General features: G+C 49.1%; 1 protein-coding gene across 1 annotated transcript; it reads left to right on the top strand.

The window, feature by feature from the left end:
* Positions 1–2858: 2858 nt before the first annotated feature.
* On the top strand, positions 2859–16351 carry LOC125951981 (protein peste). The gene is made up of 7 exons (XM_049681168.1): positions 2859–4201; positions 12629–12791; positions 13055–13360; positions 13427–13633; positions 13699–14205; positions 14284–14357; positions 14439–16351. The coding sequence occupies exons 1-7, from the start codon at positions 4062–4064 to the stop codon at positions 14881–14883; spliced, it is 1842 nt and encodes a 613-aa protein (XP_049537125.1). The 5' UTR covers positions 2859–4061; the 3' UTR covers positions 14884–16351.
* Positions 16352–21254: the final 4903 nt, after the last annotated feature.

Here is a 21254-nt window from a genome sequence, read left to right as displayed (position 1 = left end):
TGTTCAGAATATTCGAAATGCTTCCACGTTTGATCACCATCATCGATCATCGATATGTTGAATCTTCTATTGCTTTAATTGTTTCATTCAATCATTTCCTCTGTTTAATGACAACGCACTTCTAACTCCTCGAAATGGTGGTCTCGATTGTATAATAATAGACCACAGGTGGATAAGTGTTTCAATCGGACATTCAAACGCGTAACCGGCATTTAGAATTGAATAATTTGTACGCGGTGACTACAATTGAAGTGTCACACGCGACCTAGCTATAACAACGGTACGCCAATCCTCCGTAACGTGGTAGACGAAACATACCAGCATATCCGCCACAGGTTGACGAAATCTGTTTCCTCGATCGTGTCGGTTCCCCATTCGCTGCAGCAGCTACGAGTCCACCTTCACACTTCTTTGGCTTCCTTGGTCGCGTGGTGCTGATTCAACGAACCCGGAGGTGCTACAGATTAGCGTGCTTGCTACCGAGCTACCGAGAGCGTCTCTTCTTTGATCGGTTTTTAATTTACTGGAAATTGGTTTGCCCCTTTTTTTGCTTTAAACACATTCGACCTGCCGACGGTATGCTGACGTCAGCATGAGGTTGTAGAGCCCATTGTATTCTCCGAAGCAAGGAGAACGAATCAACGAGACGGCATGGTATCTAGAACGTTCATGTAACGATCTAGGCCAGTTTCTGGCTAGAACCGGCACGCATCTGCTCATGCAGGTCGGTCGGTGTGTTGTGGAGCTCCGCCCAATGGGTCACCAAATAAGGGTTGGCGGAAGTGGGTTTGACTTGAGTGCAATTTTTACCGTGAACCAAAATCGAATTATTATCTAACGCGTCACCCTCGGGATCCTGCGCAGAAGGTTGACGACTTCTACCCGGGTGCGACGTGTCTTTCTTAGAAACCCGCGTCCGACATTGCATCATGCCAGGAAGCTATGGGGCTCAGACATGTCAACATAGTTTGAGGGGGGAGGGAGACACATCCTCGCATCGCAATCCTATTAATTGGTTCGTAACGGACCGACTGTGTCGCGTGACCTAAAACTTACGAACCACCTCGTGTGTTGTGGCGTCTTCAGGTAGCCCTCGCTACGTTCCTTCGGAAGAAATGCGAGCATTCGGTCGATAAGCGAAGGTCAACATTCGCGCGGCAACGTGAGGCTGATGCAATTTTGGGCAGCAATTTCTTGGCCAAACAATCCCGCCCAAGGATTCCTTAGGACGTCCCACGTGTTTCCAGTTATGCGCAGAATGGGTGTAGTGGGTTCCTGTGAAATCGCGAAACACATAATTCGCGCTTTACATGGCTTCGGCATTGTAATAGGCTTAACGGTGCCGTCTGCCATCCATAACTAGTGTTGTAGCAGCATAAATTTGCGTTACCTGCGTCATCAATCAATCGTGGTAAAACATTATAGAGAGCAATCCACGAGAACACGCAATAAAAATCAGAAAAGCATACAATCGGATCAGGAGATTAGAGTGATTTACGCATTGGAACAATTGAAACACGCACTTCAATTAGCAGAGGCTTCGTGCCCAGCGCGTAGTTCTCACGAGAGCGCAGTTCCTCTAGCATTCTACTACAAAACAGCGGACGTCATACTCAATCATTATTGGAATGGTTTACTTTAATTGATAACCAGTTGTAAAAGCGAAAACAGCTAGTGAGCTACCATTAGGCCCTAGCTGCCCGAGCTGAAATTTTACCAAAAACATGGGAAATCCAATTGTTTTATAACCATTCGATGTCCGTGCTTTCCCGATTGAGAACTAAAAGAGAATGTACACGGTCGGTTCTAAGCTGGCTCTCGGTGGAATCGTTAATTGTATGATCGAGCACGATAAATCATTTAGTGGCTCATTTACACTCGGATCAACCTCAGTAAGTGTTGGTATGCTCAAGCTGCCCGATTGTAGTATAGGAATTCCCCTTTCCTACTCCACGCGTAATGATAATCTAAGATGGAAGCCGCCAGCCCATCGCTACTCCTGGTTACTTAGGTAACGTTCTGTGATCCACACGAAACGTGTTACCAGTAGGGGATGATACTACTGTCGATCGCATTCCTATTGAAGCGTTCCGATGATGTGACGGCGAGATAGAACGCGCTGCTACCTATAATATGATGTTCAACGAACCTAATGAGCCACATAGTAACAGTGGACCTGTATGATTTGCTCCATTACAATGATTTTAATGATCTGTTCCCTTTGTCCCAATTAAAGGCTCTAGCGCTCTGTTCGACGGTCAGTTTTCCAACAGTAGCTCGTGACTAGTGCTACTACTCCAAGTACTATCCTTCTTAAATAGTTTACAGTGCGTGCTTTACTTGGCATCCTTGATGAATTATGCATGACATGTATTCGCCTATTCGCGCAGAAGATTTCCGGCAAAAATTGCTGAAAAATTGGCACCAGAACCGTCATCTCCATTCCAACGTCCCATGCATGCCTTTAACAATCGTCTTAAATGAAGTCAATATCACCATCCTCGCCCCGCCTCGCCCTTGTGCGTGCGTGCATCCGTTTGGTATTTAAAGCAATTAAACATCACGCGACGATATGGCCATCCATGTGCCGAATTCTGCGCTCAAAAACCGCGCTCAGCGTAGTACGCGAACTCACGAGCATTCTTGCCGCTCCGCTCGTTTGCCGGCCGGAGCGCCTCACCGACCGAGCACACACATGTGTGTCGCGCAGACACGACGGTGCTGAGATAATCATCGATCGGAGCGAGTTTTTTGTTTGTTTGAGGCCGGTGCGGCCATAGAATCGGCCTGAGCGCGCGAGTACTAGCGCCTCGAATAGTAGCGCATCAGCCCGTCGTCACTCGTCGTTTTAGATCGGTTTGGTGCGGTCGCGGTGGTCCTCTCGCTCCGATCTCGCCGGTGTCGGTGTTTGTCGATTCCTTCTAACGCTATCTCCGGCACGAGTCGAACTGATCCGGTGTGGTACCGATTGTGGCGGCGACGGTGGCGAAAGCTATCAGTCGTTCCAGCGTCCTAAAGAGATCGGCAGCACAAGCGCGAACGCGGGTTGACAGTTTCGTATTTAGCTGGCCCCCCAACAACAGTTGATCTCATCATCGTCATCGTCGTCGTTGTCGTCTGCTGTGATCGAGCGTGATTCAACTGGCCTGGGGTACAGAGCATTTGTGGCCATTAAGCGCGGCAAATTGACGCCGTCACTGGACCAACGAACAGAGTGGTGGGTGGCGTGTAATCTACTATCTGGCCATTGTTAACACAGGTGACACACCAGAGATTCTGCAGCAATTGTCTGTTCAGCTGCTTCGGAAAACTATACCGAATCGATCCCTAAGTAACGGGCCATCATCATACCGCCCTTTTGTCGCTGTGTAAGTGTGAACCTAACGAGAAACAAACAAGTGAAAATATTCTCGGCAGATTGGATAGCATAGCCGGTGTGGTGCGAGTTGCCAGATATTACCACGACGCACGGTGCCGAGTTAAGTAACGAGCTAATTTTGCTGCCAAAAGTGCTCCCGCTGTCACACACGCTGAGGCGACTACGGAGAAGCCGAAAAGCAGCATCTCTGCTCCCCGTTTTCTAGTGCAGCTTCCTCTATCGCTCTCTCTCTCGTTGTTGATGAGCGTCGTAATTGTGCATCACCGGCAAAGTTCGTGAATTTATGTGCAGTGTGTTTGTGCGGCTTATTGCGTGATTCTCTCGTTGTTGTTGCTGCCGTTTCGTAGCGGAACAAAGACTATCAACGGCGAACGGGAAGCAACCCTTTTTTCCCGGTTCCCCTATCTGCTATCCCCAAGGATTCGCACACGGCGACCGCGTTCCTTTCTCTTCGCATCGTGCGCCGCGCAGATGCGTCACCGCGTTACCAAGGTTACCGACGAGGGCGATCCTCCCATCCCGTCTGTGTCGTGCGTGTCGTTGTACTGCCTATAGAAAGCCGCTGTACAAGGCAAAGGCAAAGGGCGGCCAGCTTCGTGCCGTGGAACTAGGGAAGGTGATTCCGTGAAAACGTAAATTCGCGTGCAAAGAACCGGGCGCAAGCGGCTTGACGGACTGATTTATGTTGCAATCGGCATCGCTCGGAGTGCAGGCTCGAGCTGCTGCTGATACGGAGAAAGAAGCCACCTACCATCAGCTGGGGCCAGTGATCGGTAGTAACGGCCATCACCTGAACGACACGCCAAGTGTCACCAAAGTCAGGTAGGTAATCGTCGTTCGGTGGACTCAGGATTTGTGTCGTTCGGTTAGAATAGTATCACACCAAGATATGGTTGACACGGCGGAGCAGGGGGAAACAACACTATCAGCAGTGATGGGTAACGGGGCGAGGCACAGTTTGGACAACATGTTGAACATGCGTTTGGCCAGCAGATTAGTTATGGCTTATCGATGATTCGTGCGTGTCGTGCTGTCGTGCTGTCGCCTGCGACTGCTATCGCTCGCCCCCCTCCCTGGCCGCTGATGTGATCCAACCGAAAACCAAACAAAAACCTCCCCGATAGGCATCACTTTCTCGTGTACCACCGGGCCCGGTCTGGCCTTATCTAATCAATACCGGTCGGGTAAAACATTGCTTCTAACACTGTTTTCCCCCAGGAAGCGACACATCGTTGCTTCGTCCTCGTCAGATTCTCAGATTTGGGGCAAGAAAAGGCAAAAGGAAGAAGGAACGGGACTGAAAAAACTATCCTTTTACGTTCGCCAGCAACGGGCGCTATCTCCCAGCCCCGGGTTCAGATGATGGCGTGCGTCTTCCGGGAAGGAGTTCGATTCCTGCGACGATTACAAATGTTCCACATCCCAGCGCCAACGGATGGTGATAGCGTGCGGTGCACTCTCCTCGCTGCGCCTAGATAGACCAAGCGCCGCTGCAATGTGATGCGTCACGTGTTTTTTCCAATCACAACATTGCGTAGACAGACGCAGAGGCTGAGGATCATCGCCGTCAAGACAAAATGCGCTATCGACGCACTACTACTGGCATTTTACATCTTCCATATGCGTGCCTGTGTTGCTGCTTTCTTGTACTGGACTTAACACCCGGGATTCTACAGCACTTAATTTTCTAATCTAAAGATTGATTTGACATTTGTACGCTTCCCGCGTTCATCAGCAATCAGCTTGAAGTACTTACTTCATAACATCAGCACCATCCTGCCCGCTGTCACCATGTCGGTAGATCGCTTTGGTGTTGTGACTGTGTACCGTGGTGCCATATTGCGATCCTCCTCCCGGCGATCCATCTCATGAATGAGGACTTAGCTTTTCTCAACCGGACCGGACCGTGTTTAACCGTGTTCTTGCTCATCTGCTCAGCCCTAATCATTTACGCCCAATCATCTCTCGGACCCCGGACTTCTATTCAATGCTAATCACAGAACGTTTCGAATCGAACCGTTTTATGATGACAACTTGCCCACGAGTCGTTCCCGCCGTGCGCACCCGATCCGATCGCTTATCGCTATTTTGCTTGCAAATTGGCAGAACCCGTAGAAACAGCCACAGCCTCACAGACAGAGAGAGAGAACGGGTTGATTTGCGGAAATGTCGTCCGACTGGTTGGTGTAACGCTTCTACGCGATTCTTCACGCTCTTCCTCGCATGCCAATTGTACGGTCGGCGCGATGTCCGCACTTTGTGATTGTCTGAAACTTATGCTCCCCTGCTTCGAACCCCGGGTTTACGGTCATAAACGATGACCTTGGGTAACTTTTCGAATCGAAAACTGCATTTTTATTATCGTGTTCGCCACCGTTCGTGTGTCGAGCTCATGATCGCTTTATTTCGCGTTCGTTAAGCCGCATCGCTTCGTTGGCGTAAAAATCGGACGCAATTCTGGCCGTGTGGCTTAATGATATTAGCTGTTAGTGGCGGCAATGGCAAGTCAGCTATCCATCGAGGCATACCTACATGATTCATTACTTATTTCGAAACATCAAAATGAACGGAGGTAGGTAGAGCTGGTGCTCAGTGCAGGTATTTGGCAGCTGTGCAATCGACAGCAAAAATCCCGTCGATGGAAACCGAACCCCTATGAACACGGCTCGTTTCGCTCTTTGGCTTATCAGTTCTCGCGAGCTCACAGCTCGTTTCAAAAGGTGGCACTCAACGGTTGGCAGGAAGGTTGGTCATGGTCGAGAATCAGATCAGAGCCCTCAGCCGGTGGTGGTGGTGGTGGTGGTGGTAAAACGAATGCGAAACTGTCAGCCACTATCACCTCCAGCGACCAACCAGCATTGATGAGTCTATAAGCTCTTTCGCGCTATCAACTGCGCTAAATGAGTGCGAATGGTGCGATAAATGGTTCCAGCTTCATTATAATTGTTTGACTGATTGCCAATAAATTGGAGAGATCATCATCGATGTTTTCGAACGCATGCTCTAATATTTGGCCTTGTCCTTATTTTGCGTTCAGCACCTAGAGGGTTAGAGGAGCAATTGGAAAAGAGCGTTTCGGTGGCAGATCGTTAGACATTTGAATAATCACGCGCAATGAAGCTTATCAACTAGCCCAAACAGGTGTTGCAGATCACGAAGCACGAGCGCTGACTCAGGGGCACCACCACTCAATCCAAATGCGACTGGGCAGACTCTATCGACTTGCTGATAACGCTGATAACACTACTGGGCTGGTACGCGAAGCCACCATTCTCGACGCCTACCGTGTGGTTCGGCAAACACCTGCACGATACGCGATCGTCGCTGTAGTCGCGGAGCGCGTGTAGCGATAAGTCGGTGTTTTACCCACCCCCCCGGTACTTGCTTCCCCGGTGTTCCTCTATTTCATTCAGATACCGGATAGCCACTTGGTGTGGCCCGAAAAATTGGCGCAATCTGTCGCTATTTCCGGGGGTCTCCCTCGCTCTCCCTAGATCTTGTGGTTTCGTCAGCTGTGAGCCCGGTGAGCGTATCTAATCGTTGGGAATGTGTTTTTTTGCTTTTGCTCTCTCCCTCAAGCCACTCAGAGGTCGGTCAGAGACAATTCTGGAACACGTTTTTGGGGGGTTTTTCGGTTTGTGTGTTGGGCAATACTTCGCAGTAGATGCCCGCCTGCATACTGAAGGCGCTGAACGAAGCTGCAAAAATGAGCCTAAACTAATCATCGAAGGAGGCTAAGATGGCTGAGCGTCTTGTAGAAAATAATCGTTTATCGCACTGCGACTTCAGTGCTTCTTTCCAGAACGATTTTTAAACCATGAAGCGTGGTTTTTACTGTTGCTTACGGAAGCCGCCTGATTGAAGATACGAACCCAAAATGATCCCCAATTACAACTCCATTCAACTCCATTCAACTCCAACAGCTACTTTTGAACTTCATCCGCCGTCAACTTCCTGCTGCGGTGCGGTTTCATGGAACAAAAAATCCCTCCCCAAAAGCACCGCTCGCGCATAGGGAACGTCACCGGCAAGCGTCGCGCGGAGCGTTTCCGCGATGCGCGCAAGTTTACATCGATGACGAGTGACGCCGACATGACGTGGACATATTTGTCTTCCGCCCATTTTTACTATCTGCCAAATCATGCTGGTTGGCGGCTGGCGAACGGTGCGTATCGTGTCTAATAAGCACCTGGGCCCCGGGTCTATGGGCTATAACGCGCTATCTACGCGCGTTGTGTTTGTGTCGTTGTGACTGTTTTGCGCGAGCTCCAATTTTGTCACACATCGGTAGACGCCGGCGAACGGGTTTTTGGGCCAAAAGCGATCGAACATAGGACATCGGATTCTGCAAATCCAGTTTTCTTATCTTGTGATCGCGTCAAGTCGCCAAAACAAATGCCTTGCCCGTCAAGGTCAAGGCCAATGCTTTTGGCTAGGATGCAATTCAGGCAAAGATTTCACCATATATGCTAATGAAACGATCAGTTTTCTTTCAAGGATGCGCATTCCAAGGATATGCGTTGGAGAGATCTGCTCATTAGCAATCTTGGCGGTCGGTCTCGAACCATCGCTCGTATCGCGTTATCTTCTCTCACACTCCTGCACCACTCTCTAAGCTACAGTGTCTCATCGCCACATTGTCGGTCGCATCGGAACATCGGTTTCACTTCTCGAGTGGCACCCCGTTCTCAATTGGCCAATTAAATGCACCCCAATTGGAATAAATCGTCGTAACTCGATTCTCACATGCCTGTGGCGAGTGGTTGTCGGGTATGAGAAGGAAGGGAAGTGCCGGGCAGACAAGGAAATGCTAGAGATACCGCGGGAGAAGCGCATTAGTGCGACGCAGTTATGCACAGCTCGCGGTCCAGACGAGCCCGGGGAGATCAAATGGCACTACCGGCAGTGCGTTACCCTCGTCTTTGCCGAACAATACAATACGGGGCATAAAGCGACGAACTGAATCAATCTGAAGAGCCCGAGCCCCCGTTGTGTTCTCCCTTACACAGGGAGTAAGCGGTGCTCTGCAAATAGCTTATCAAAAGGATGATAACATTCCGGAACTTTATCCGGACAATATGCCGCCTCTTCAGTCGCTCAAGTACGACAGCAACACTTGAATGAAGGTGTCACCATTGTTGAGAAGTTATGATGGCTAATTACTGTGTAACATCAATAAAATGTGTACTTATAGTTACGCTTTGTGGTGTTTCTGTTTTTAATACCATATGAAAATAAAATTCGCTACAACATAACCGGATTTCTTATGAATACGGAACATTGGAAGACTGACCTTGAAGTAGAACTAGGAGGGGTTGTAGTAGAACAGGTTCCACGATACGGTAGATTTTTGATGCACATCGACGGTAATGGCGACGGCGAGAATGGTATATTCGTCGTAACGTTACTTGTTTTTCTGCCTTTCCAATGCTGCGCATGGAATCCGGGATACTGCTTTTCCGGGTTCGAGATACGGCTCCCGAGATCCCTCGGGAGAGCGATTGTGGTTGTGGATCCTAGTTTCCGTAGGCGTCACCGTAGGAGGGAGACCACAAAAAGTCGATCTCGTACGTGACGATTGGCGAAGAAGGACATTCTACGCCAATCCTTCGTCAGTGAAAGACTAAAAAAACTGCAACCGCGTGTTGAACCGTTACCGTTGGCTTCTACCGTAATAATTAGTGACTCCAACTCCGTGTGATAGTGACAGTGTCGATAGCAGTGACAATGGCTACCCAAGGCTCATCTGCGGCAGTAACGGAAGCGTTGCGACACCTAACAGCAGTTGAGGCATCGATCAAGAACCTAACCACGGAGCTCGATAGCGATGGGCGCATCATGGATGTAGTCATGGCGCGTGTGAAAGCGAGTATTCTGGATGTGCTCTGGAGAGACGGTTGTGCTTTGCTGCAGCGCATAGAAGTGCAAACGGGACCTCATCCTCGCCGTAGTGCCTTCACCGAAGCGTACATCGCAGCTCGAAAGGACCTTGAGCGTATGATGGGTCGTGAGGTGACTGGTTCTGGGTCGTACGACGCTATTTGGGCTGCAACCAAACACGACCAGCGTAGCCCCTGTGCCTGGGCCTCCTCGACAATGTACGGTATACGCTAATCTGGTCTAGCTATCAATCCTTACTCCAAGGGGGGGGGGGGGGTCATGGTTTTTGCGTCGATTCACATGCATTGATTTTTACAACAAACGAAAATCACTCGCCACCGATGAGGTCAAAAGGACACTCATAACTCATCAAAAGATGCCTCGTGCCGGTGATGTTAATGCATCTTTAATTGATTTTTAAACCACAATCGAGGGAAAAAAACAAAATCTTGACGAAAAGGTCAAAACGGTGGGAGGGGGGGCGAAAAAAAATCCCCAAAAACCGCATTCCACGTGCCTCTGTTTGCAAAACAATTTACACATGCGGGCCACTGCAGAGAATGGGTAAGATTATCAGTTCGCTTAATTGAATAAAAGCCGCGAAAGTCGCCGCGTTGTTCCTTTTATGCGGTGCATTTAGAATTTCGGACGGACAGAACTTCACGCGAACCAGATGATATGGGTCGGACTGGCGTCACCTTTTCACCTATAATCACGGGCCACGGTATTTGAAAGCAATGTTCTGTTGATCAGCGGTTATCTGATAAGCGCATGCAAGTAGCCGTAGCTGCAGTTCCACTTCTCCTCAAGTGTGTTTTGCAGGCGTTCACAATGGTTCGAAGCTCAATCGAAAACCGTGACCGTCCGGTAGTGATAGCAGCATTCGTTCGTAATAATTCCAAATGCTTGAAGAGGCAGGAGTAGAATTTAACCACTCGATGAAGTAGCCAGCCAGGGGACATTCTTCTGTGTGTGGAGAGTCAGGATGGGCGACTAGATATTCACACGGAGTTACATCAGCGACAATCTAGCAAGCTCTGCGATCGTCGTAAATCCTTTCCGTTATTCTTCGAGGGCTTCGTATCGTTGTGAACACCTGTTTATCTATATTCCCCCGAGGGAACCTGTATCGGTGCGTGTTGGCCAATCAATATGCATACATAATCACGCCACCAGTACGCCACCCTTCGCGCGGGCCTGTTCGACCTTGATAAACATAAGCCTCGTGAGCCACACAGGTGGTCCGTGGTATGTCTTCACACCCACCAATCCACCAGCAGTAGAACGGAAGACAAGATAAGACGAACACACGAAATTCCGATGTGCCAACTTTATCACTCCTTAGCCTACTTTGAAGTGGTATCGATAAAAGAAGTGTGCGTAAGCAAACCGTTCCCCCCGCTGTATTCTGAACTGTGGGGCCTCAACCGAAACCGCCAGAGCTGCCCATTCAAGAACGCACTGACAAGATGGGCGCCGTTGGTGTTGTATTATCAGATTATGCAGCTAAAGGCATAAAACGTAGCATTGAAACACATCACATCACAGGATGTTTTTATTTCGCTAATGAATATGGTTGCGACCGTGCCGATAGAGAGAGAACAATTATTTCATTTCCTTCTTGTCGATTTTTGAAAGTTAGCAGCTCCTGCACCATGGGCAGGTCAGATTGGAGGTCGAGTTTTAAAGAAAAAAACATAAATCGTTTTTGTTTCTTAATTATTGAGGCTAGCTGATTGAGTCCGAAAGATCATCGTAAGGTGTAAGATCACGGAAAACACGAAATGCGCATGAAACATTTCTAGAACAATTCAAACCTGCTTGTTCAGCCGGGTGATCGTGTTCGGATCGCGGAACGAAGTGCATGCGAATTTTGGTTGAAGGCAGCATCCCAGCCGTAGGTCGCCGGCTCGTGACTAATCGAAACCATGATCGGACAGAAGCCCATTGACGTATGTGTTTGCTTTGGATATTGCGCAACGATGGGTAATAATGCTGGCGAGCTTATGCTCTCTCGTCTTCGCTCCTCGTTTCTGCTCCGGAGGTTTTAGTCGTAATTAATTTTTTTTTCCAAAACTTCCCTTCTCTTTTCTGCGCTTTTCTAGAACGATCCTCTGGTTCTCGAGTAAGTGCGTCTTCCTGGTTCTCGTAGGTTCGGCGATCTGGGGGAAGAACCTGGCCCAAACATTAACCTTTACGAAGGGAGGAATTTGTTTTGCTTGGTGGATCAGCAGGGTTTCAACTTGCTTCACTCCCCCCCCTCTGATTTACTGTCCCAAACTGACCGTCAATGACCGGTTGATGAAGAGGAGCTTGGTGATCACGATGATGTTTGTTTAGTAACAGGAAAGATATACTGTGTAGCTTTTTGTGTGCCGACTGTCAGCAAACAAGCTTGATTCGCGACACCCCAGCCCTCCAGTGAAGAAGATGTTCTGAAACGTAAAACAACCGAAATGATGTCATCTGTAAACCATTGCGGAGACAGATGTTTCGTGACTGTTGGGGTAGTCCCGATTACGGATATATGAACAAAAAAAAGGTTAATGGATGATGCTTAATGGCTTCATTGTACTTAAGTGGTTCATACACTACATTGTACTAATACATTGTAGCATTTTATTGCGAATGCAACAGGTACTAGATACTAAGGTGTGCTACGTATGACGCAAATACTTAACTGGTTTTTTTTTCAATTGTCATCTGGTCGAACTTAATGTCCATCACAATGTCCTTCAAATTCTGTGCCACGCCACGAAAACGCATCTTTCATATACATTTATAAGAATACTTTCTTTTCATTATCTTTGGCGCACGCGTTACTACGAATGAGTCAATAAAATGTCTATTTAATCAGTAACTGTGTACAGTATTCCCTCAGACAATGGAATACGTTTCTAAACTGATATTTTATCGTTACCACCATCATCGCCAATTGGACAACGACAACGTGCGACTATCATAGGGTCAGTTCCGCGATCAGGACACATCAAATGCATTCATTCATTCACTCATCTGTGCTACTGATGCTAGTGAACCTTTGCTGGTTGGCGAAATTCAATTTTGATTGATGTTAATTTGTGATGTCACACCTTCGCCCTCGGCCATTTGTCGACCTCTCGACGCAGTCTTTTCTAGACCATCTGATGCTCGAGCTAGAGATCTGGGGCTTTTGATATATGGACCCTTTAAGACCGCGTGACACCATCTTCCATCTGTTAGGTTCATTAGAGGGTCACCGGCCACCGACAATCCGATGGAAGATCAGAGCAAGGTCTCCGAGAACTCTCACCAGCGAGCGGCGAGATGGTGACTGATTGACGCTTAACGATATTTCTACTGCAATTGTGTACGCTTCTCTTCTTGCAGCAAATCAGCATACAGCACTGCCCGTAAACCGACCACTACCATGCTCGTGAAGGAGTTCTGCAATCGGCGATGCATTCTGACATCAGCCGGACTGCTGCTGATCGCCAGCGGTACCTTCTTCATACTGTTCTTCCCGATCATCTTCACCGATATACTGCATGAGGTACGTTCTGTTCTACGACTACGACGAATCAATCGATGGTTGTGCGATGGCGGTGGGAACCACGATTGACACTTCCAATTGACCCTTGTTTGATGTTGTTCGAGAAGGTGTCTTTTCTTCGGATGGGAAAAGCAAATCATCACACAAAGATCAATTAATACCCTTTCCTGCTCCTGTACCGGTTCCACGGTTCTATGCTCCACCAAGGGCGAGTATCATTTGCATTGCAACATGATTGAATTTCCCTTTCGTTCCGTCACCAGGAGCTGAAACTACGGCCAAACTCGCGAGGATATGATGCCTGGGTGTCGCCACCGTTCCCGCTGGCGATGGACGTGTACTTCTTCAACTGGACCAACCCGGAAGACATTACAAACCATTCGACGAAACCCATTCTCGAGGAGCTGGGTCCGTACCGGTTTATCGAGCATCCGACGAAGGTTGATATCCAGTGGCACGATGCCAACTCTACGGTGAGCTTCCGGAAGAAGAGTATCTATTACTTCGACGAGGAGGGTAGCAATGGCAGTCTGGATGATATGATCAGTACCATCAACATAGTGGCCGTGGTAGGTAGCCTTGGAATGTGACCCAAACCCGGACGAAAGAACTATAATTTTTTGAATACCTTCTAGTCGGCTGCTAGCAAAGCTAAATACTGGGGCTACCTGAAGCAGAAGGGCGTCTCGATGGGATTCTCGCTGTACGATCAGCAGATCAACGTGGTAAAGACGGCGGGCGAACTGCTGTTTGATGGCTACGAGGATAACATGGTGCTGATGGGCAAACACATGTTCCAGGATGTCGAGATTCCGTTCGATCGTGTCGGATGGTTCTATACGGTAGGCGGAACTCGCTGGAATGGCCTCGAAGCAGTCGATGCTAATGTTTTTTTATGTTCTTTTAGCGTAACAATTCGGCCGATCTGATTGGACACTACAACATGCACACGGGAGTCGATGATATCACGAAACTAGGCTCAATGGCCGAATGGAACTATAAACCGAGGACCGACTTTTTCGAGGATGGATGCGGTATGCTAAACGGATCCGCCGGTGAGCTCTATCCACCAGGACTCAGCAAGGAACAGCCGGTTGAGCTGTTTACGCCCGATATGTGCCGAACACTACCGCTCGATTTCGAGGAGGAAGTAACCGTGCACGGAGTGAAGGCGTACAAGTACTCTGGTGCTGAGCGTGCCGTTGACAACGGGACACTATTTCCTGAGACCGCTTGTTTCAGTAGCGGTGAGATCGTACCGTCCGGTGTGTTGAACATTTCCTCCTGCCGCTTCGGAACGCCTGTGTTCGTATCCTTCCCGCACTACTACGGTGCCGATCCGTACTATTTGGATCAGGTTGAGGGACTTTCACCGTCGAAGGAGAAGCATCAGTTCTTCATGTCACTGGAACCGGTAAGTGTACGAGAAATGGTCCTGGGGCGATGGAATCGAAAGGATGACGCTAATGGAAAGATTTTCTTTCTCGTCTAGACTACCTCCGTACCGCTGGATGTTGCTGCAAGACTTCAGCTGAACATTATGATCGAACCGTACGAGTATGTGGGGTAAGCTAGTGGCCATTTTTAATGCTCCTGCAGCTGCCATCGCGGATGCAATATTCATCTTGCATTTTCCTTTACTTGTAGCATCTTTTCCGGCGTGAAGCGTGTCTTTCTACCGGTACTGTGGTTCGAGCAGCACGTCATAATGCCACCGGAGCTTTCGGGAGAGATCGCATTCGCACTGACCATCCCTTCGATCGTACGGGTGAGCGGTATCGTAATGTGTGTCTGTGGTATTGCGATGCTGTTCTGGATTCCACTGGAACGCATGATCTTCCGGGGGAGACGCGTCGTGGCCATCGGAAACAAACCACCCCCATCCGGTGCGTTCAACGGTGTTCATGCCTTTACCAACGGTGCCGAGAAGGGTTTGCTGCATGCGACGGAGAAAAATGGAAAGCCATTAACGACGCTGCTACTGGAGAAACCAGAGAAGCAGCCACTACCGGAGTGCGTCGGTGATAGACGCGCGGAAGCGGAATGCTTTCCGCTGATCGATGGTAAGAGTGCAACGATTGTGAAATCGTGAAGCGGCTCGTACCAGCAGCTCCCGGTTGGCCGGTGGTAACCTCTCTAAATTGTGCATTTATCACAAACCAACACGAGCTTATCAAGGATGTCGTTTGGTAGAGATTGTAATGAGATTCCATGGTCCCACCTTGCCCAATCATCACCACGACCAATAGCACCATACGTTTTTTGAGGTACGTTCGATGCGAGCTACTGCAAATTGACTGAATTAGCCGAGCGTTTAGGATAGAGGATAGCGAAAAGGTAAACCGGTGACGAACCAAACGGAGTCAGTTCTACGTTTTGGGAAGACTAAAAAGCAATTCGCGAGGTCTAGTGACTTTCTCTAGCAGCGGTCTCTGCTTATATAGCACGTTACGATGGTGTGATAGGAAGAGTTCTCAAGTGTAAAGTTAACCAGAATGCCAACTAGCCTTCCAGCAATGTCGAAGCAGCCGCAAGGAGATAAAACCCGGGTGTGAACTTCGACTAGGGGGAGCCTATTCTCCCATATTTGCATGTTTCCAGTTTTAGTGTTTAAGCTAAGGTATGAATTCCATGAGCGAACGCAAATTCTAAAACGAAGCTACTTCCAATACCTTCATCCTGCTTGGTGCGAACGTAGAGAGTGAGGCCGGAACCGGAATCACGACCCACCGCAAAGAACGGAAGAGCGTTTAGCTCTTACCTTCCTCAACCAGACATCAAGAAGGTCAGCAACTAAATTTACCTTTTCGGTACAACAAATCTCGAGACAAACGTTTAACACATTCGATTCTAGTTCGTAAGCAGCAATCATAGCTTAGGATTTCGTTATCGATGAGAACTGCGATGAGGCCAAAGGATTTTAAATCACTTCTACCCCCTTCCCCAGTCCTGCCCTACACAGTTAGCTTAAGATTAGAAGCGCTGGAGCTTTAGAGCCATTTTAGTAGCATTCCCTCTGTGTTGATGCCGTTTCGTCGCGAACGGTCGCACATCCGGCCACTGTTTACCCTCAAGAACCCATAACCCATTTGTATGCGGGAATGTCCCCTTCCCGCTCCCCACCGTGTCATCTCATGTGATGTTCTTGTACAACGTGATACGGTGGACAATGACTGGTGGTGATGAGTGATATCATAGAAAGCGCCAGGCTCTAGGGGGTCCAGAATATGCCAGAATTGCCTCATAAAACGGTTACGTCCACTTATTAACCCGGTACCGGAAGTGTACACCAGTGCCTCAATGTATGTCACCAGATTTTTTTTTAGTGCGTAAAACATTGAATGACGAAGCAATGGATGGAAGGGGGTACGGGTACGCAAGACAGCGAACTCGTAGCTAGGCGTTAGTGCATGGTAGTTGTTAATCGTAACTGCTAAGGATCAGCACACTCATTCTCTTGTGAGGACTTCACTGCATGTGTAATCAAGAATACAAAAAAAAAGGACAGTAATATAGGAACACTGTTGTGTATGCGTGCCAGTAATTGTGTTGTGTTGTGGAACAGGGTTATTTTATTGTTTGTTGCCGTACAAGAATATCACAATTAACCTATGGTTCTCCTTCGTCTTGTGTAGGTTGTCACGTTGTCTGCTCTGTGTTAATGTTGTTTCCCCATTTACTTGTTTGTGGTGTACCAGTAGATTGAAGATACAATGGCCATTTAGTTCCACTAGCAGGAAAGAACACAAACAAAATTAAAATCACCTTATTATCTATTTTACCAAAAAAAAATGTAATCAAGAGAAAATGTTTTCAGAAAATTTCCGCGCTCCATGCCCCTTTTTTGGAAACTAACGGTCGTTTCAAATATGCTCGAATCTACTCACCACTAGATGGCGCTTCAGTAGCACCATCTATTGGTTGATAGTGACAGCATCACGGCTGTCTGTGGACTTTCAATCCTTCTTTCGCTTCTTTCTTAAAGGATTTTATTCATTTTTTCGTTCTTTTCACTAAATTTGGCTTCTTTTCTAGCATCTCTCTTTAGATAGGATCCTTCCTAAGCTAAAACAATTCAATTGCATCCCTTATTACCAGCCAATCGGCCCCGAGGGAATCAAACGCGAAGAAGCCGGAAGCTCATGAAACCGGTTGGAGGCGTGATTTTCGACTGTGGTTAAGGAAAATCCCCCATTTAAAAGCTCATAATCAAGTGGCCAAACGGCGTCACGAGAGGGGTGAGTGATAATTGCACAGCCCGAATTGGCCCACGACCGGTTGACCGGCCGGCACGCTACTTGTGGGTCAGCCCGGTTTGCTGTAACCGATCACCCTTCCCAACGTGCTGACACTGACGTCATGATGAGCCGCGAGGCCATACAGATGCTGTGGCAGTGCCTCCACTTCGTCCTCGCCCCACTCGCCCACCCTCATTCCCAGGGGATGGGCATGTTCGATTTTATACCAAAGCATTTCCTGCTGCTGCCCACCATCACGCTGCTCCACCCGGTTGATGAGGCAGGATGGAGGATGCGAGCTCCTTCCCCCCGCCCTCGCTATTCATTTGCATTTCACTCGAGGTGTCATCCTCGGCCTCGAACTTCGCGCGATCGCGTCCCATCATCGTTCGTTCGTTCGTTCGTTCGGTCCCCACCTTACCGGCTGGATGGATTTTCATGATCATTGTCATTTTGGGGGCCGAACTGGAATGGTTATAAAGTTTACGACATCAAAATGGCAATGGCTCGAGTCGCGCAGCGCAAAAGCAGCACACACAAAAAAAAAGGAGGCCAACCGACCGAATTGGCACGCCACGGCCCATGTAGGGGAAGGGGAAGGTCAGTAGCGATGCGACGCGACGCGACGCGACGCTTGCGAAGGAAGCACTTGATGAGCTCCACTCCCTCCTATCTCTCTCTGTCATGCCATTGGCCACTGTCTCTTTCTTTCGCTCGATGCTGAATGTTAATCAGAGGACATGATCCTACATGTTGGCGCGGGGGAATCCTCCACAATCTGCCGGCCGGCCGGTCTTTGGCTCAACCAAAACAACACCACTCGGCGTCATTTCCATGACCGGTTTGGCTTTGCATCTCATCATCATCTCGCTCGACCACTCGCTCGCCTCGCGCTCGTCCTCTTTAGCAAAACGGTATTTTACTTCCTTTTTTATTCCCTCCCTCCCTCGCGGGCTGTTCCAGACCCGCGGTAGGGGTTTTGGTTGCTTTTTTTTTTTAATGGATCTGTTTGTTGATTTGGATTTTTAATTTACAAAATTCGTTACCGAACGGTTACTGCATCCGCCTTGGATCACTAGCTCGCCGACCAATATCGAAGAAGATGGTCGGCAAAATTAATCCATGTGACCTGTTGCGGTGTGGAAGTTCTGATACTTTCTCCTGCGACAATCTGTGGTCGCATCCAGCTGATAAGCTCATTTGTGCTCGGCTCTTAATGATGATGAAGATGATGGAGCCGTACGTGGCATTCACCGAATCAGCAGAAACCCATGTTCGACCATATTGATGCCGGCGATGATGCAATTCGCAAACGGGAGTGTGTCAGTTCGGCCTTAATGCCGGACACGCGTTCGACGCGTTGCAGTTGCATCAGCCTCCAAGAAGAAGCGAAGAAGAAACCATTTGCGTTCAGGGAACGGCTTCATATATCATCCCAACAATCGCTCGCACGAATCGCAAATCATGCGAACTGTCGATATTTATAGTAGTTTTCGCTTCTTCGCGTGTACAAGTGTCCTCTCTTCCGCGGACCGGGAAGATCGGATACTGCGGTATCGCCGTCGCGATTGAATTCCGGTTCGTTCTATTTCCAATCCTCATCATGCTCGGCCACAACCGAAGCCTAACCAACGAACATGACACGACAAACGCCACGGACCACTGGACGGGCACTAGCTAGCTAGTAGGCGAATGAGGCCAACACCGCGACTCTAGCCGGGCAGCCGGCCGGCTTGTTGATCCGGTCAACCTGCCGGACAAGCCGGACGGGGAATCGTGGTGCGCACGCGTCCGAACGGCAGGTACAGACCGGACCGGACACTCGGCCACTCTACTTCGAGACCCAATTTTATGCTAGAGCACTGCCTGCACTGCTTGCGCTGACTAATGCTGTCGATCCAGCGCGATCGTGTACGAACCATGCTCGACGGGGAGGGGGAGACCCCTTTGACGGAACGCGAAGAAAGCAAAACCGGAATCCGGTGAAGCGAACACAAAACGGCAAGCAACAACCAGCAGAACCAGTGATGCGAGTCCCGCTACTCTTACGTCTTCGGGATGCTGCTGCCCTGAACCATGCCAAGCCACGAGCCCTGCCCGTTAGAGTGGAGTGGAGACCATCTTCAAGAGTCCGAGTCCGCGAAGTGTGTTGGGCCATCGGTGGGTTCGAGGAACCCGTCCGGCCATCGGACCAGAGGAATTATGTTTTTTTTTGTTTCGTTTCCTTCTCCAATGAATTTCCCTCGAATTTCCCTTCAGCTTATCTAGCGTATCGGTTCCTGGGGCCCTTTCGAGAAGCAGTAAAAACGTTGCTGCTGCTGCTGCTGCTGCTGCTCGAGCTAATCTTCCAACCTAACGGGCTTAATTCCTTTTGATCGGAATGGGGGATGGGCGGATTTGAACTCTGGCAGGAACCAGACACTTGCCAGAACGGTGATGCTGGTGATGGCTAGATCTATCTTCTTCCACATTCGCGCGTTCGGTGGATCTTCTTCCATCCGATCGTGGTGGTGGTGGTGGTGGTGATGATGATGGATTTAACAAGAAAAAGGAGGACATTGCCATCATCAGCATCATAACCGAACGTGATCATCATCACCGCATCATTGTCAACAATAACAACGTATCATCTTTCTTTCCTCTGCCTCTTTTTCTTTTCGCTTCCAGATCGTACGAGAGACGCTTGCGATCGCTCGATCGCAACGTCGAAGCCGTCCAGGATTAGGGGAATCCCGCTTCGTGCGTCCCAGTTGCTGAGATTACAAAAAAAAAAAACATCGAAGCCAACAACAACAACAGCATCAGTAGTGGGCATGGGCAATTAATAAACCCCAGTAGCCGGTGAGTCGATTAACTGTTTTTTTTTTCGTTGCTGTTGTGAGGTTAAGTTCCCCGATCCCGTCATAATATGGTCATTAGCTGGACGTTTCGAACGACCGAACGCGCGCTCACCCATTATAGTAACCATTATGCGGTTTCAACGCTGCGATGGCGATGGCGAGGACATGACATAAATCATAAGCATTGCGGTGACTGATTTGTAAATGCTATACGCTCGTGCCGCCGTGGCGATCGTGGCTTAGCATTCCACGGTTTTGGCTTTTCTTCGGCGTTTCGGCGCGTGCATGTCGATAGCCGGCGCAACCGTGGCCAACCCACACGTGTACACGTGTGGCCATTGCACACGCCAAACCACTTTGTAGTGGTTGTTTTTCTCTCCACTTTCCACCGCGCGGCACGGACGGAGGACATAACCGAACGCCGGGCCGGGGGCACGTATAGAGACTGCGATGGAATGTGTGTTGCCCCGCACCGTATGCCTGCATCTGGCAACATCGCGGGTAACAAGGGAAACGTCCAGGAGATAAAGGGCACGCGCGTGTGCGTCATACGCATGCCACGGAATGCTATCTGTCGTGTACGGTTGTCCACCAATGTGTCCACACTTTGCGATGGTCAGCTCGTCGTCAGCTAGCAAAAAAAACCAAAACACAGCACGATCAAGGTCTGCCCCCTGATCACTAGCCGGCGGTGGCGGTGACATTGTACGTGACGAAACGGAGCCCCCGGAGTGTTGGCAGAATAAAAAAAAAAAATAGCGGCAACAGCAAAAAAGCAGAAGAAGAAGGTAAAACAACATGTTTCGTCTCGGCTTCCGGCTGCAAGCAGTAATTATCGCTGCTAGTTGCTAGTTGGGGAGTTTGCTGGGTATCGTTATTTTTTTTATTGTATTGTATTGTTATTGTGTTGTGTAGAACGAAACACTAGCGCTCGGTCATGGTTGCACACACGTGCCAGATCGTCAGGAGGGATGCAGCTGGATTCGCGAAGCGAAAGCAAACGGAACGCACGCAAGGTTGCGGGTGTCATCGTCGGTGGGGAAGTGGCCTCCAGTGGCGCTCGTGCCTGTTTTAGCTCTTCTTGGTGTATCGAGAAATGGGCACTGCTGACACACGATCGGTCACGTCATGACGACATGGCGCCGGTATCTCGCGCCCTAGTGCCCAAGACTGCAGATCCCGAAGTCGCAAGAAAGTAATAGGATTCAGGGACAAAACCAAAAACCCAAAGCAGAGTATTCGCTTCTCACGGTTTGAGATCCGGAATTAGGCTCGTCTTGCTGATAACAGGGAGTGGGGACGACTAATCTGAGTTAAATGGGCGTTATCAGCGTCGCAGGACCCTGGCCTTTCGCCTTAGCCACTGGTGGTGGTGGTGGTGGTGG

This window comes from Anopheles darlingi, chromosome 2 (assembly GCF_943734745.1).
Source record: "Anopheles darlingi chromosome 2, idAnoDarlMG_H_01, whole genome shotgun sequence".
Taxonomy (NCBI): domain Eukaryota; kingdom Metazoa; phylum Arthropoda; class Insecta; order Diptera; family Culicidae; genus Anopheles; species Anopheles darlingi.
This window is presented reverse-complemented; position numbering and strand designations above follow the sequence as displayed.